Raw genomic sequence first — 16762 nt, forward strand, 5'->3', positions numbered from 1 at the left:
CTTTATCCTTAATGAGTACTACCAAACTCCCCAATTTTTTAGGACATCAAACACAATTCAGAACAAAAAGTGGCCTTACCTTTTGCATCCATCTTAAATATACTTAATAGGGCATTGTTCACTAAGTTAAATTCTGCAGAGTCATCTGGATAGAAAAAGAGTGGTACAATGTATGAAATAAATGAAAAATATCATCTGCTTCATTTTCAAACTTAAGACTCAACATAGTTTCTCACAGATTACATTGAGAGGAGACATATAACTAAGCATTTCTCTCAAGTACCAAGAAAATACATCTTTCTTGTAAGGGTAGAGAACCTGATCTAGTGTACCTGTAAAGTTCTTATGTTAAGATGGTACAATTGAGAAACTACACGAAATTAGGGGGCGGGGGGGGATGGTGGTGAATAAAAATTCCCCAAAGAATCCAGTCATTATACCTTTATAAACAGAATTCAAAACAAAACCAGAAATTAGATAATCACAAGTCTGTAAGCTTCAAACTACTGAATAAAAAAGAGAATTTAAATTTCTATCAGAGGTAGCACCTTCAGAAAAAAAAAAAAAAGCTAAGAAAAACAGAGTCATTATTTCAGAGAGAATTTATATTTAGATAAAAGAGTATTAATAAAATTCCTTACCTGTCTGCAAAAGTTGGGTTAATATATCTGCCACTCGGGGAAGATTTTCTCCAGTGGCAAATTGAGGCAGCTCTTTAATTGCTTGCCGTCGAATCTGAACATAATTTCAAACAAAAAATTAACCAAATACTATCATAAATAAAAACAACCTCAACCTTTAAAGAAAACAAAAACCACAGACAAACCATATAGGGGCATATGAGTCGCAAAAATATGAGATTTTTAGCAGTTTTAGAAATAATTTACTCCAATTTAATATTCAAAGCTTCACAGAATACTAAAACAAAATGTGGTGGAAAGGGACATTAAATACAATTATCTGGAGTAGGCAGATTTGAGATGATAAACAACAGTTTATATGCTGATTATACACAACTGTTGGGTTTTTACTACCTGTGGGTACGTAATACTGTATCCCTCAAGAATGGCTACAGTGTCAATGTCATATCTAATAACTATTTACTTTAGAACTTTCAGTACTACTTAATACTTAATACATTTGTGAATACATTCTGTGAACTTCATTCCAAATATGCGATCGTGGCTTATCTAGTTTAACATAAAAGTGCAAGGGAGTTAAATCTAACAAATTATGCATGAAATCATGATTCAATGATTTCATTTGAAAAGCCAGGGGCTAATAGTTGAAAATTCTTAGGAACCTGTATCAGCAGCCAGAAATGCTAATGGTTAACTCTGTTCCAAGCAAAAACTATTTCTTTTTAGTCTAGTAATCACATACAATTTTTTCACAGGTAAATTATTTTTCTGCTATGCAAAATATTTAGGGGTGTTAAAACTATATTTTATGCTGCAATACTATTATTATTTTAAATATCCAAGCAAGCATAAATTGACTACAGACTAACACTAGTCTGATTTCATATGCACAATGCGTAATAATCTTAGGAAAAGATGTGAGCCACAACCATTTTCAACAGTGGATAACAAATAAGCAAAACAAAGTATTATGTGATTCTACAGATTTTTCACAGTTGAAAGAACTAATATACTTTCTTACATGTAGGTTTAAGCCTTGGTATGTTGTCACACCAGGCCACACTGCAGTATTTTATTGTTCACTGATATGATTGGTACTTCGGTTATATTAGGTACACGCAGAAAATATCTGAAAATGGCAAAAGCAACGTCTGAAAACTTGTTGAAAAGTGTCAAACGTAAACTTACTGATACGTCTTCATCCTCACAGAGGTCTAACTGTGCATTGATAGCAGAATCAGCCAATTCTGGAAAATGCTTAAAGAATTTTGGAATAAACTGAGCTGCTAATCTTTTTTCCTTGGTACCACCTTTGACACCATCCAGTATCACTTGATAAGCATCTTTATGCTGAAAGAAAGAATGAAGTAGAAAAGAAACACAATTTTGAAGGATGGGAAGCTAAACAAACTTCTTTGAGTCTCCTTTAAATTAGTTAAATTTTACATAGGCTAAGAAATGGGCTTATTTTTGGAGTTTTACTGCTTAAATTTGACAGCTACCTTCCTACTATCTGCTCCCTGTCCCCCATGTTATTATTTGTGAGTTGGGAAAGGAGAAGAATGACTCTAATATTAAGTGGAAAAAGCAAGTAAGTTTGTTATGTACCAACACTTCTTTATTCTATTGATTACTGACCCTAGCCTTGTGATTGTATTATGCTTTAAAAATTTGTAATGAATATAATAGAATTCTCAAAGAATTGTGTTACATTTACTTAAATATATTTATCTGTTTCCAATTACCACCTTGCAGAAGGTAGAGAGAATACACTCTTGAAATTAAGCAATACGAGGAAGGTTAGGAAGCTTTATTTTGCCTCACATTTTAGGATATAAAAACAGTAATTCATTCTATATGGCCAACCAATTTCGATGAAGATAGATGCTAATATCACATATTTAACTTTTCATTAAAATAATACATTCAAAGCTCATTTGTTTCCTTTAAAAAAAATTTCAGAAGTGCTGTCCCTCAGATACTCATAATGTGAAGAATCAACAAGTTCCCAATCCCCCCTACACACTTGCCTCCAAACCAGTCCTTTTATTAAATGGATCAAGCTGGCAAACAAAGTAATAAATATCACAGCTACACAATACTTTTAATTCCTGGAAAACCTTAAACATAATACAAATACCAAATACGTATTTACTCTGTATAAAGAAATTCTCTAAATGCTTTAGATAAGTGAGCTTGCTTTATGCCATCAAGAGCGGAAAACTAAAGAACAGAAAATGGATTAGAGAATTACCACAAATTTAGTTTTGTGATAATTCTTCTCATGGACAATATACTGTGTTAAGTGAAAAAATATATTGCATGATGAAAAGTTATTTAGGTTCAGTGGGATCTCAATTAAGGACATTATTATCATTATTTTTGGCCACCCTACACGGCATGCAAGATCTTAGTTCCCCAACCAGGGATCGAACCCGTGCCCCCTGCAGTGGAAGCTCAAAGCCTTGACCACTGGACCACCAGGGAAGTCCCAAGGACATTATTTTAAAAAAATAATCAGAAATAAAGTGCTCCATGTATCAAAAGGCTATGATCACAATTAGATCTTCTAAAGGTACACATTTTAATATAATCTGCATAATTACTAGATTACTTTAAAAGTTCATATATTGCCAACCTATCTAAAAAAACAAATTCTAAAAATTATTTCTAATAAACAAATTCCATCAAACCGATTAATGACAACTCCTTCTACTATCTTAAACATTAATACCACCCCCTAAATAACAGAAATTTCTGTGAATAAGGTTAGCTTCCTTATGAAATGCAGACACAAAATCAGTCTTCAGGAGTTACTACTTCAAAAGTGTATTATACACTTTTGGGCTTCCCTGGTGGCGCATTGGTTAAGAATCCACCTGCCAATGCAGGGGACATGGGTTCAAGCCCTGGGCCGGGAAGATCCCACATGCCTCGGAGCAACTAAGCCTGTGCGCCACAACTACTTAGTCTGCGCTCTAGAGCCCACAAGGCACAACTACTGAGCCCACAAGCCACAACTACTGAAGCCCGTGCGCGTAGAGCCCATGCTCTGCAACAAGAGAAGCCACGGCAATGAGAAGCCCACGCACCACAACGAAGAGTAGCCCCCATCTGCCGCAACTAGAGAAAGCCCACACGCAGCAATGAAGACACAACGCAGCCCAAAATAAATAAGTTTATATTTTAAAAAGTGTATTATACACTTTTTAGTGCAAAGGTTCAAAAAAATCATGGCTGACTTCTCTACCAATGTACACTCCTGTGGCTTGCTTCATAGCTTCTAGCAGACTTCATAAAACTGAAGTATTGAGCAGTCTGACATCCTTAGTTTTTGCAGAGTATCACAATCCAATTTTCTGTAACTCAAAACTTCAGACTTTACTTATAAACCCCTTTGAATTGTCTAAAATTCACTGTCTAAAATTAAATGAAGGATCCCTGCTTAAAACAACCATCCCCCTACCAAGGGAAAAAAATGTGGAATAGAATAAAAAGGGATTATTAGTAACACTTACTGAAAGCCTACATGGAACTGTGGAATGCCTTCTGTACGTGCCTCACAATAATCCTGAATTAGGTGTTACTATGCTTGTTTTTCAGATGAGAAAACCAAGTCTTAGAGAAGTGAAATAATTTGTCCAGAACCACATATAGTTAGTTAAGTAGCAGATCCAGGACCTGAACGTGGTTCTGATAGCCTTTTAAGTCAAGATCTGTGCCTAATACCAAGCTTCTTTAATTGGAATCTTTCAAATTAGTGTCCTGAGATCTTAATTAACAAAGGAGGAGAGAAAGAAAAGCTTGCCAGATGGAGGATTGTCAAAGGCAAAATTTGAGTCCTAAATACAGTCTCCACACAGGCATATAAATTGAAATGTAGTATATTAAACAGCAAGACCTGTGGAAAGTTAAGACATTTTAACATAGTCATAATAGAAATCAAAGTTTTTATCATTAATAGGCATCAGTTCTATCAAATAATTTCACAGACATTACAATAGACTTCAACTAATTATCCTTTATGAAATGCAAAATAAAATTATATTCTTCCTTGCCAGCTTTTTGAATTATGTCCTTTAACTGTAGTACAGGGACAGGACTTTTTAACAGAAATCTCCTTAAAGTAATTACTACTTCTGCTTTTCAAAGTAGGAAACAAGATATAAGTGATATTTGCAGTGATCATAGTGATTTAGTAACAAGTAGGAATGTAACCATAATAAAATGTTTCAAATACTACACAGCACTGTGTATCTTTGCTTTTCCAACAGTTGTATTTATATTTTAGCTGGATAAATTAATGATCCTAATTAGAAGCTTTTTTTGTTGTTTTTCTTTTTTTGTGGTACGCGGGCCTCTCACTGTTGTGGCCTCTCCCATTGCGGAGCACAGGCTCCGGATGCACAGGCTCAGTGGCCATGGCTCACGGGCCCAGCCGCTCCGCACCATGTGGGATCTTCCCAGACCGGGGCACGAGCCCATGTCGCCTGCATCAGCAGGCGGACTCTCAACCACTGCGCCACCAGGGAAGCCCAAGAAACTTTAATTGTAAATACTTTTAATGGATTTCTAAAGCTGTGTATTTATGTGTGATTTTAATTTCTAATTAAAGGAGAAAACTCTAGAGCAATCTCTAAGATATTTTCAAGTAAAAAAGTCAGTTACAATTTGATCCACATTCAGCAGACACATTCTAAAAGAAAAACCTTGCAATTATGATTGTCAAATCACAACTGATATGCATAAGTGGTCACTGACGTGCCGGGTAAGCGACGTTTGGGTCCAGGATGCAGCCTTCATGAAATAAAGCAGAAGAAGAGGGGATGAGAAGAAAGAGAAGACAGGATGTAGTTTCAACAAATTTCTCAAGTATGACATAAAAAGAAAATGGGTAAGCTAAGCTATACTACTTCCTTCCTCAGACTCAATTAATAAACTTAGTTTGAATTTAATGTAAGTGTTAAACTGTTAACACTTCTACATTATTTTTGAGTGATTATGAACTTGGTTGGTCTGTGATTTTAGCTTAAGCATACCAAAAAAAAGTACCAAAAGAATGCTATTTCATGAAATATAAGTCAGTAAAGCTTACACTCTTCCACACTTAGGAGCCAATATACTCCTGTATAAGAGAACACAGGAGGAAGGAGGAGCTTCAAGATGGCAGAAGAGTAAGACGTGGAGATCACCTTCCCCCCCCCCATAAATACATCAGAAATACATCTACATGTGGAACAACTCCTACAGAACACCTACTGAATGCTGGCAGAAGACCTCAGACCTCGAAAAGGCAAGAAACTCCCCACGTACCTGGGTAGGGCAAAAGAAAAAAGGAAAAACAGACCCAAAAGAATAGGGACGGGACCTGCACCAGTGGGAGGGAGCTGTGAAGGAGGAAAGGTTTCCACACACTAGGAGCCCCTTCGCGGTCGGAGACTGCGGGTGGCGGAGTAGGGGAGCTTCAGAGCCGCGGAGGAGAGCGCAGCCACAGGGGTGTGGAGGGCAAAGTGGAGAGATTCCCGCACAGAGGATCGGTGCCGACCGGCACTCACCAGCCCAAGAGGCTTGTCTGCTCACCCGCCGGGGCGGGCGTGGCTGCGAGCTGAGGCTTGGGCTTCGGTCGGATGCAGGGAGAGGACTGGGGTTGGCGGCGTGATCACAGCCTGAAGGGGGCTAATGCACCACGGCTAGCTGGGAGGGAGTCTGGGGAAAAGTCTGGAGCTGCCGAAGGGGCAAGAGAGTTTTTCTTGCCTCTTTGTTTCCTGGTGCGCGAGGTGAGGGGATTAAGAGCACAGCTGAACGGAGCTCCAGAGATGGGCGCGCGAGCCGCGGCTAAAGCGTGCACCCCAGAGACGGGCATGAGACGCTAAGGCTGCTGCTGCTGCCACCAAGAAGCCTGTGTGCGAGCACAGGTCACTATCCACACCCCCCTTCCGGGAGCCTGTGCAGCCCACCACTGCCAGGGGTCCCGTGATCCAGGGACAACTTCCCTGGGAGAACACATGGCGAACCTAAGACTGATGGAACACACTGGCCTCTGCCGCCGCAGGCTCACCCCGAACTCTGTACCCCTCCCTCCTCCCAGCCCGAGTGAGCCCGAGCCCCCGAATCAGCTGCTCCTTTAACCCCATCCTGTCTGGGCGGGAACAGACGCCCTCAGGTGACCTACACGCAGAGGCAGGGGCAAATTCAAAGCTGAACCCCAGGAGCTGTGAAAACAAAGAAGAGAAAGGGAAATGTCTCCCAGCAGCCTCAGGAGCAGTGGATTAAATTTCCACAGTCAACTTGATGTACCCTGCATCTGTGGAATACCTGAATAGACAACGAATCATCCCAAATTGAGGAAGTGGACTTTGGAAGCAACAATATATATATTTTTTTCCCTTTTTCTTTTTTTGTGACTGTGTATGTGTATGCTTCTGTGTGTGATTTTGTCTGTATAGCTTTGCTTTTACCATTTATCCTAGGGTTCTGTCTGTCCATTTTTTGTGTTTTTTTTTAGTATACTTTTTAGTGCTTATCATTGCTGAATTTGTTTTTTGGCTTGGTTGCTCTCTTCTTTCTTTCTTTTTTTTAAATTACTTAAAAAATCTTTTTTAATAATTATTTTATATTTTAATAACTTTATTTTATTTTATCTTATCTTCTTCTTTCTTTTTTCTCCCTTTTATTCTGAGCCGTGTGGATGACAGGCTCTTGGTGCTCCAGCCAGGTGTTAGGGCTGTGACTCTGAGGTGGGACAGCCAAGTTTAGGACATTGGTCCACAAGAGACCCCCCAGCTCCACGTAATATCAAATGGCAAAAACCTCCCAGAGATCTCCATCTCAATGCCAAGACCCAGCTCCACTCAACGACCAGAAAGCTCCAGTGCTGGACATGCTATGCCAAACAACTAGCAAGACAGGAACACAACCCCATCCATTAGCAGAGAGGCTGCCTAAAATAATAAGGCCACAGACAACCCAAAACACACACCAGACGTGGACCAGCCCACCAGAAAAACAAGATCCAGCCTCATGCACCAGAACACAGGCACGAATCCCCTCCACCAGAAAGCACACACAACCCACTGAACCAACCTTAGCCACTGGGGGCAGACACCAAAAACAACGGGAACTATGAACCTGCAGTCTGTGCAAAGGAGACCCCCAAACACAGAAAGTTAAGCAAAATGAGAAGAGAGGAAACACACAGCAGATGAAGGAGCAAGGAAAGAACCCACCAGAACAAACAAATGAAGAGGAAATAGTATGCCTGGAAAAGGATTCAGAATAATGATAGTAAAGGTGATCCAAAATCTTGGAAATAGAATGGGGAAAATACAAGAAGTGTTTAACAGGGAACTAGAAGAACTAAAGAGCAAACAAACAGTGATGAACAACACAATAAATGAAATTAAAAATGCTCTAGAAGGGATCAGTAGCAGAATAACTGAGGCAGAAGAACGGATAAGTGACCTGGAAGATAAAATACTGGAAATAACGACTGCAGAGCAGAATAAAGAAAAAAAAATGAAAAGAATTGAGGACAGTCTCAGAGAACTCTGGGAGAACATTAAACGCACCAACATTCGAATTATAGGGGTCCCAGAAGAAGAAGACATGAGCAAAGAAACTGAGAAAATATTTGAAGAGATTATAGTTGAAAACTTCCCTAATATAGGAAAGGAAATAGTTAAGGAGTCCAGGAAGCAGAGGAAGCACAGAAAGTCCCATACAGGATAAATCCAAGGAGAAGTCCAGGAAGCACAGAAAGTCCCATACAGGATAAATCCAAGGAGAAACACGCCAAGACACATACTAATCAAACTATCAAAAATTAAATACAAAGAAAAAATATTAAAAGCAGCAAGGGAAAAACAACAAATAACATACAAGGGAATCCCCATAAGGTTAACAGCTGATCTTTCAGCATAAACTCTCCAAGCCAAAAGGAAGTGGCAGGACATATTTAAAGTGATGAAGGGGAAAAACCTACAACCAAGATTACTCTACCCAGCAAGGATCTCATTCAGATTTGACGGAGAAATTAAAACTTCTACAGACAACCAAAAGCTAAGAGAATTCAGCACCACCAAACCAGCTCTACAACAAATGCTAAAGGAATTTCTATAGGCAAGAAACACAAGAGAAGGAAAAGACTTACAATAACAAACCCAAAACAATTAAGAATATGGTAATAGGAACATACATATTGATAATTACCTTAAATGTAAATGGATTAAACGCTCCAACCAAAAGATACAGACTGCCTGAATGGATACAAAAACAAGACCTGTCTATATGCTGTCTACAAGAGACCCACTTCAGACCTAGGGACACACACAGACTGAAAATGAGGGGATGGAAAAAGATATTCCATGCAAATGGAAATCAAAAGAAAGCTGGAGTAGCAATTCTCATATCAGACAAAATAGACTTTAAAACAAAGACTATTACAAGAGACAAAGAAGGACACTATATAATAATCAAAGGATCAATCCAAGAAGAAGATATAACAGTTGTAAATATTTATGCACCCAACATAGGAGCATCTCAATACATAAGGCAAATACTAACAGCCATAAAAGGGGACATCGACAGTAACACAACAATAGTAGGGGACTTTTACACCCCACTTTCAACAATGGACAGACCCAAAATGAAAATAAATAAGGAAACACAAGCTTCAAATGATGCATTAAACAAGATGGACTTAATTGATACTTATAGGACATTCTATCCAAAAGGAACAGAATACACTTTCTTCTCAAGTGCTCATGGAACATCCTCCAGGATAGATCATATCTTGGGTCACAAATCAAGCCTTGGTAAATTTAAGAAAATTGAAATCGTATCAAGTATCTTTTCCGACCACAACGCTATGAGACTAGATACAAATTACAGGAAAAAACCTGTAAAAAAATACAAACACATGGAGGCTAAACAATACACTAGTTAATAACCAAGAGACCACTGAAGAAATCAAAGAGGAAATAAAAAATACCTAGAAACAAATGACAATGAAAACACAACGACCCAAAACCCATGGGATGCAGCAAAAGCAGTTCTAGAAGGGAAGTTTAGAGCAATACAATCCTACCTCAAGAAACAACAAACATCTCAAATAAACAACTTAACCTTACACCTAAAGCAAGTAAAGAAAGAACAAAAAAGCCCCGAAGTTACCAGAAGAAAAGAAATCATAAAGATCAGATCAGAAATAAATGAAAAAGAAATGAAGGAAACGATAGCAAACATCAATAAAACTAAAAGCTGGTTCTTTGAGAAGATAAACAAAATTGATAAACCGTTAGCCAGACTCATCAAGAAAAAAAGGGAGAAGACTCAAATCAACAGAATTACAAATGAAAAAGGAGAAGTAACAACTGACACTGCAGAAATACAAAGGATCATGAGAGATTAATACAAGCAACTATATGCCAACAAAATGGACAACCTGGATGAAATGGACAAATTCTTAGAAATGCACAACCTTCCGAGACTGAACCAGGAAGAAATAGAAAATATGAACAGACCAATCACAAGCACTAAAATTGAAACTGTGATTAAAAATCTTCCAACAAACAAAAGCCCAGGATCAGATGGCTTCACAGGCAAATTCTATCAAACATTTAGGGAGGAGCTAACACCTATCCTTCTCAAACACTTCCAAAATATAGCAGAGGGAGGAACACTCCCAAACTCACTCTACGAGGCCAATGTCACCCTGATACCAAAACCAGACAAAGGTGACATGAAGAAAGCAAACTACAGACCAATATCACGGATGAACATAGATGCAAAAATCATCAACAAAATACTGGCAAACAGAATCCAACAGCACATTAAAAGGTTCATACACCATGCTCAAGTGGGATTTATCCCAGGAATGCAAGGATTCTTCAATATATGCAAATCAATCAATGTGATACAGCATATTAAAAAATTGAAGGAGAAAAATCATATGATCAACTCAATAGATGCAGAGAAAGCTTTCAACAAAATTCAACACCCATTTATGATAAAAACCCTCAAGAAAGTAGGCATAGAGGGAACTTACCTCAACATAATAAAGGCCATATATGACAAACCCACAGCCAACATCGTCCTCAATGGTGAAAAACTGAAACCATCTCCACTAAGATCAGGAACAAGACAAGGTTGCCCACTCTCACCACTCTTATTCAACATAGTTTTGGAAGTTTTAGCCACAGAAGTCAGAGAAGAAAAAGAAATAAAACGAATCCAAATCGGAAAAGAAGTAGTAAAGCTGTCACTGTTTGCAGATGACATGATACTATACATTAGAGAATCCTAAAGATGCTACCAGAAAACTACTAGATCTAATCAATGAATTTGGTAAAGTTGCAGAATACAAAATTAATGCACAGAAATCTCTTGCATTCCTATACACTAATGATGAAAAAATCTGAAAGTGAAATTAAGAAAACACTCCCATTTACCACTGCAAGAAAAAGAATAAAATATCTAGAATAAACCTACTTAAGGAGACAAAAGACCTGTATGCAAAAAAAAAAAATTATAAGACACTGATGAAAGAAATTTAAGATGATACAAACAGATGGAGAGATATACCATGTTCTTGGATTGGAAGAATCAACATTGTGAAAATGACTCTACTACCCAAAGCAATCTACAGATTCAGTGCAATCCCTATCAAACTACCACTGGCATTTTTCACAGAACTAGAACAAAAAATCTCAGAATTTGTATGGAAACACAAAGACCCCGAATAGCCAAATCAATCTTGAGAAAGAAAAACGGAGCTGGAGGAATCAGGCTCCCTGACTTCAGACTATACTACAAAGCTACAGTAATCAAGACAGTATGGTACTGGCACAAAAACAGAAATACAGATCAACAGAACAGGATAGAAAGCCCAGAGATAAACCCACGCACATATGCTCACCTTATCTTTGATAAGGGAGGCAAGAATATCCAGTGGAGAAATGACAGCCTCTTCAATAAGTGGTGCTGGGAAAACTGGACAGCTACGTGTAAAAATATGAAATTAGAACACTTCCTAACACCATACTCAAAAATAAACTCAAAATGGATTAAATACCTAAATGTAAGGTCAGACACTATCAAACTCTTAGAGGAGGGCTTCCCTGGTGGCACAGTGGTTGAGAATCTGCCTGCCAATGCAGGGGACACGGGTTCGAGCCCTGGTCTGGGAAGATCCCACATGCCACGGAGCAACTAGCCCCGTGAGCCACAATTACTGAGCCTGTGCGTCTGGAGCCTGTGCTCCGCAACAAGAGAGGCCGCGATAGTGAGAGGCCTGCGCACCGCGATGAAGAGTGGCCCCCACTTGCCGCAGCTAGAGAAAGCCCTCACACAGAAACGGAGAGCCAACACAGCCATAAATAAATAAATAAATAAATAAAATTAAAAAAAAACTCTTAGAGGAAAACATACGCAGAACACTCTATGACATAAATCGCAGCAAGATCTCTTTGACCCACCTCCTAGAGAAATGGAAATAAAAACAAAAATAAACAAATGGGACCTAATGAAACTTAAAAGCTTTTGCACAGCAAAGGAAAACATCAACAAGACGAAAAGACAACCCTCAGAATGGGAGAAAATATTTGCAAATGAAGCAACTGACAAAGGATTAATCTCCAAAATTTACAAGCAGGTCATGCAGCTCAACATCAAAAAAACAAACAACCCAATCCAAAAATGGGCAGAAGACCTAAATAGACATTTCTCCAAAGAAGATATACAGATTGCCAACGAACACATGAAAGAATGCTCAACATCATTAATCATTAGAGAAATGCAAATCAAAACTACAAAGAGATATCATGTCACACCAGTCAGAATGGCCATCATCAAAAAATCTACGAACAATAAATTCTGGAGAGGGTGTGGAGAAAAGGGAGCACTCTTGCACTGTTGGTGGGAATGTAAATTGATACAGCCACTATGGAGAACAGTATGGAGGTTCCTTAAAAAACTACAAATAGAACTACCATATGACCCAGCAATCCCACTACTGGGCATATACCCTGAGAAAATTGATACAGCCACTATGGAGAACAGTATGGAGGTTCCTTAAAAAACTACAAACAGAACTACCATATGACCCAGCAATCCCACTACTGGGCATATACCCTGAGAAAACCATAATTCAAAAAGAGTCATGTACCAAAATGTTCATTGCAGTTCTATTTACAATAGCCAGCACATGGAAACAACCTAAGTGTCCATCATCGGATGAATGGATGAAGAAGATGTGGCACATATATACAATGGAATATTACTCAGCCATAAAAAGAAATGAAATTGAGTTATTTGTAGTGAGGTGGATGGACCTAGAGTCTGTCATACAGAGTGAAGTAAGTCAGAAAGAGAAAAACAAATACCGTATGCTAACACATATATATGGGATCTAAAAAAAAGAAAAAGGTCATGAAGAACTTAGGGGCAAGACGTGAATAAAGACACAGACGTAGTAGAGAATGGACTTGAGGACACAGGGAGGGGGAAGGGTAAGCTGGGACAAAGTGAGAGAGTGGTAGTGTATATATGGACATATATACATTACCAAACGTAAAATAGATAGCTAGTGGGAAGCAGTCGCATAGCACAGGGAGATCAGCTCGGTGCTTTGTAACTGCCTGGAGGGGTGGGATAGGGAAGGTAAGAGGGAGGGAGACGCAAGAGGAAAGAGATATGGGAACATATGTATATGTATAACTGATTCACTCTGTTATAAAGCAGAAACTAACACACCATTTTAAAGCAATTATACTCCAATAAAAATGTAAAAAAAATGTTCTTCAATAGGCTATATAAAAAAGTAAGCAGATATTCCTAATTAAAAAAATAAAATAAAATAAAATAAAATAAAAGGAGTACTGACAGTAGCAGAGAGGGCACTCCCTTCAGTGGTGGCTCTGTGAGCAGCATCTGTGGTACACATCTCTTTTTTAAAAAGGGCGAAAATCAAAATAAACTTAGAAGCAAGTTCTAGACTAAGAAACTCAAATATGGTTTCAGAAGTGTCCAGATAGGTACCCGCCAGGAAATTTAAAGTCTTGACTGTAAATCTTAACAAGGTGACATGAAAATCTGGCTGTGCTACACTATGAATGTAAATATTTTTTTCTCTCCTTAAAAAAACGTGAATGGTGTCACTTCCGTTAAGTTGGCTCTTGCTTTTGTTAATTAAATTCACATGCAGTATCTTGACGCTTAATACACCTTTTTGGGTGAGCAGTTTTAGGAATTTTCTCTAAAAGGAAAGAAGTATTACACAATAGAGCAGAATTAGTTGGCATTACGGTTTAGTCTAGCTTCAGTTCTCCCAGAATTCACTGTTTGAGACTGAGCAAATCACAACCTTTCATCACCCGAAGATTTTTTTTCCTTATTTAGTTGCTTGACAATTGTCATTACAGTGTCATGAAGGTACTGATCTCCCATCACCTAAGGGAACCGTGCTAAAATTTTACTGTCCAGCACAGTCTGGTACATGGTAGGCACTCAAGAAAACATACTGAATAAATGAAATTGTGGGTCCTCATGAAAGTCTGCATAAAAGGGTCCCTCCTGTTTTTCACAAAATTCTGTCTCCTAAGCACTCTTCCTAAATTAAAAGCAGATTTTTGCCTTGAGAAACACTACTGACCTCTTGAGAGAGAACTCTGAATCTAAACTGGTATTTATAATTAAAGACAATATAAGAGGGAAATGAGAGCAACTCTCCATTATTCATAGAATATAAAAACTCCCATTTGGCTTCTATTTGCTCTAACATACTGTAAGTAGGTGGCTGTCAACCTTTATCCTACTCCAGCAAAAAATGAGGGTGGGGTTATGGGCCAGCACTCTGCATACAGTTTCAAAGTTTCCCTAGAAGATTCCTGAATCACCTCTTTGGGAGAGCACCATATACAAACTGACTTGAGAATCACTGTTGTACCTTTTATTCCATCCATCCATCTGCTGATGTGCAACAAAGTCAATTTCAGGGAGAACAATTGGCTACAATCTCCCCCAACTCAGTCATAATGAATGAAACTATCTTCACTACTAGTTCTCTATAGGAACAAGGACAACAAACTCAAACTGAGTGACCGTAAGTTTTTCCCACCTTGCCTTAATAGGCAGAAAATGCCTCCTTCACAGCCAACTTAACACACACACCCTACATACATCTACAACAGACTGACTGTCAGTATATATTTCTCATTGATGATGTCAAAATTTCCTACTGAAATGAAAACGTGCAGGGAAGGAAAACCAACATATCTGAAAATGGTATATTCACAATTCTAGATTAAGCTAAAATAAGGTCCCAACATCAAAATTTTTTTTTGTTCGGCTCAGAAAGGTTCTACCTGAATGTCTGGAAAAGGGGATGGGAGAGGTAAAGCCACAGCTTTGCTCATGTTATCAGACTCTAGGATCTGCCACTCACTACTCCAAGAGATGGGTGAGCAGAAGAATCACATGACGTTCTAGGCACTGAAACGATACAGCATGGGATTTCCAACAATGGTCAAGATTACCGCGGGGAGAGCCTGGTTCTTTTCCCAAGAAAACACACAACCACTTGTCAATTCCGCAACTTCAAAGGACTCCAGTACTTGAAAATTCACAAAGAAGCAATGGCTCGTACAGCCAATTCAACACTTGCCAGACAACTCTATTTAAAACTGCACTCTCCCCCAACCCCCCCTACGGCCCTGTTATATTTTCTTCACGACACTCTTCATTGGGGGAAGGAGGGGAAGCATCTCTCTTTCTTATTTATCGCTAGTCTCCCTCACTAAAGGTGCTTTCTGGGAGCGCATGTGTTTTTCTGTCTCGTACCTCCAGCGCCCGGCGCAGAGCCTGGTCCATGACAGGCGCTCAAAAAATGTACTGAATAATGAAATCATAAGCCCTCGTTAAAGTCTGGACGAAAGGGCCTTTCTGTATTTCACAAACTTCTGTCTCCCAAATTCTCTTCGTAAATTAATTGCAGATTTTTGCCTCGAGAAAGACATTTTTGACCTCTCGAGGACTCTCAATCTAATCTTCCAAGGGACTGAGCGCCACCGAAAAGGAGAAAAACTTCAGTGGAATCTGGAGGACAAGGCTTGGAAAGAGACTGAACGGGGCGGGGACGGGGGGGCTGAAGAGGCTGAGTTGGGAAACGCCACGGTAAGAAAAGGCTAATCAAGGGAGGCAGAGGAGCCTGGAACCCGGGGACCGCGCTCTCCCTGGTGAAGCCCGAGTCTGCATTCCCGGCGAGGGGCCCACCCCGACGAAACAGCCGGGGCGGCTGGGAGCCCGCGGGAGGGCGAAGCAGTAGCCCCCGCCGGCCCAGGGAGCGCTTTCGAAAGGCCGCAGAGCGCCGGGCCCCGCAGGCCGCTAGGGAACTCACTTGGCCCACTTGCTCCGTGGCATCGGCTAAGATGCCATAGTTGCGGTAAAGCTCCTCTACGGTCGGCATGGTGAACGACAAGCCCAGGGCCTGTTACTGCTGTCTTCGTCGTCGCTGGTGCCACCGCCGCCTCTGAAGTTCTCCTAGCCTGCGACCCGCACTATTACGGCTCCAGCTGCCGCCAGTGCCGCCGCCAGTCACCGCGCACGGGACAGCTCCTCCCCCAACGTCCACGTAAAGACGTGCGCGTCGGGAGCGGCCTTCTTTGACTGCCAATGCTCCACCTGCTGTTTTATTGCCCTCTAGCGGTGGGAGGTGCAAAAAGCGGCAAGGACGATTGAACTAGCTCATGCCTTTTTTTTTTTTGGAAGGACTGTGCCTGTCTAGGAGATCTTGGTGCGGGTTGGAGGAAAATACAAAGCTAATTGCGTTTCTGCCCTTAAAAGACCTCACGTTGGCCAGAAAAGTGATTTTACGGGGAGAAAAACAGAATGAGGAATGAGAGTGCAAGCTGTATGGGAAGTCATAAACTCTATTTACAACTGCCTCAAGGAAGGTAACACAAATCTGTGGCAATTGGTTCAGTGTTGCTTTTATTATTTTTTATTTTGGGTTTTGTGGTTTTTTTGAGCAAAAATCACTCAGTTGTCATTAAACAAACAAACAAACAAAACTCAACGTCCAAACAAAACAGAAAAACCCAAAAAACAAAAAAAACTTCTGTCCACCA

The 16762-nt window shown here is 39.7% G+C and overlaps 1 protein-coding gene across 2 annotated transcripts in view; it reads right to left on the reverse strand.

Annotated features, from left to right (window-relative positions):
* API5 (apoptosis inhibitor 5) overlaps positions 1-16247 on the reverse strand; it is a 37139-nt gene extending 20892 nt beyond the window's left edge. Inside the window, exons 1-4 of one of the 2 annotated variants that reach the window (XM_004264021.3) lie at positions 16033-16247; positions 1830-1991; positions 642-735; positions 80-145 (exon numbers count right to left, since the gene is read on the reverse strand). In XM_004264021.3, the coding sequence (XP_004264069.1) occupies positions 80-145; positions 642-735; positions 1830-1991; positions 16033-16101 (391 nt within the window). In that variant the 5' untranslated portion in view covers positions 16102-16247. The remainder of the gene's footprint in view (positions 1-79; positions 146-641; positions 736-1829; positions 1992-16032) is intronic. The other variant, XM_012537310.3, reaches the window with a different exon arrangement.
* Between the last annotated feature and the right edge of the window lie 515 nt (positions 16248-16762).

Source organism: Orcinus orca, chromosome 8 (assembly GCF_937001465.1).
Source record: "Orcinus orca chromosome 8, mOrcOrc1.1, whole genome shotgun sequence".
Classification (NCBI taxonomy): Eukaryota; Metazoa; Chordata; class Mammalia; order Artiodactyla; family Delphinidae; genus Orcinus; species Orcinus orca.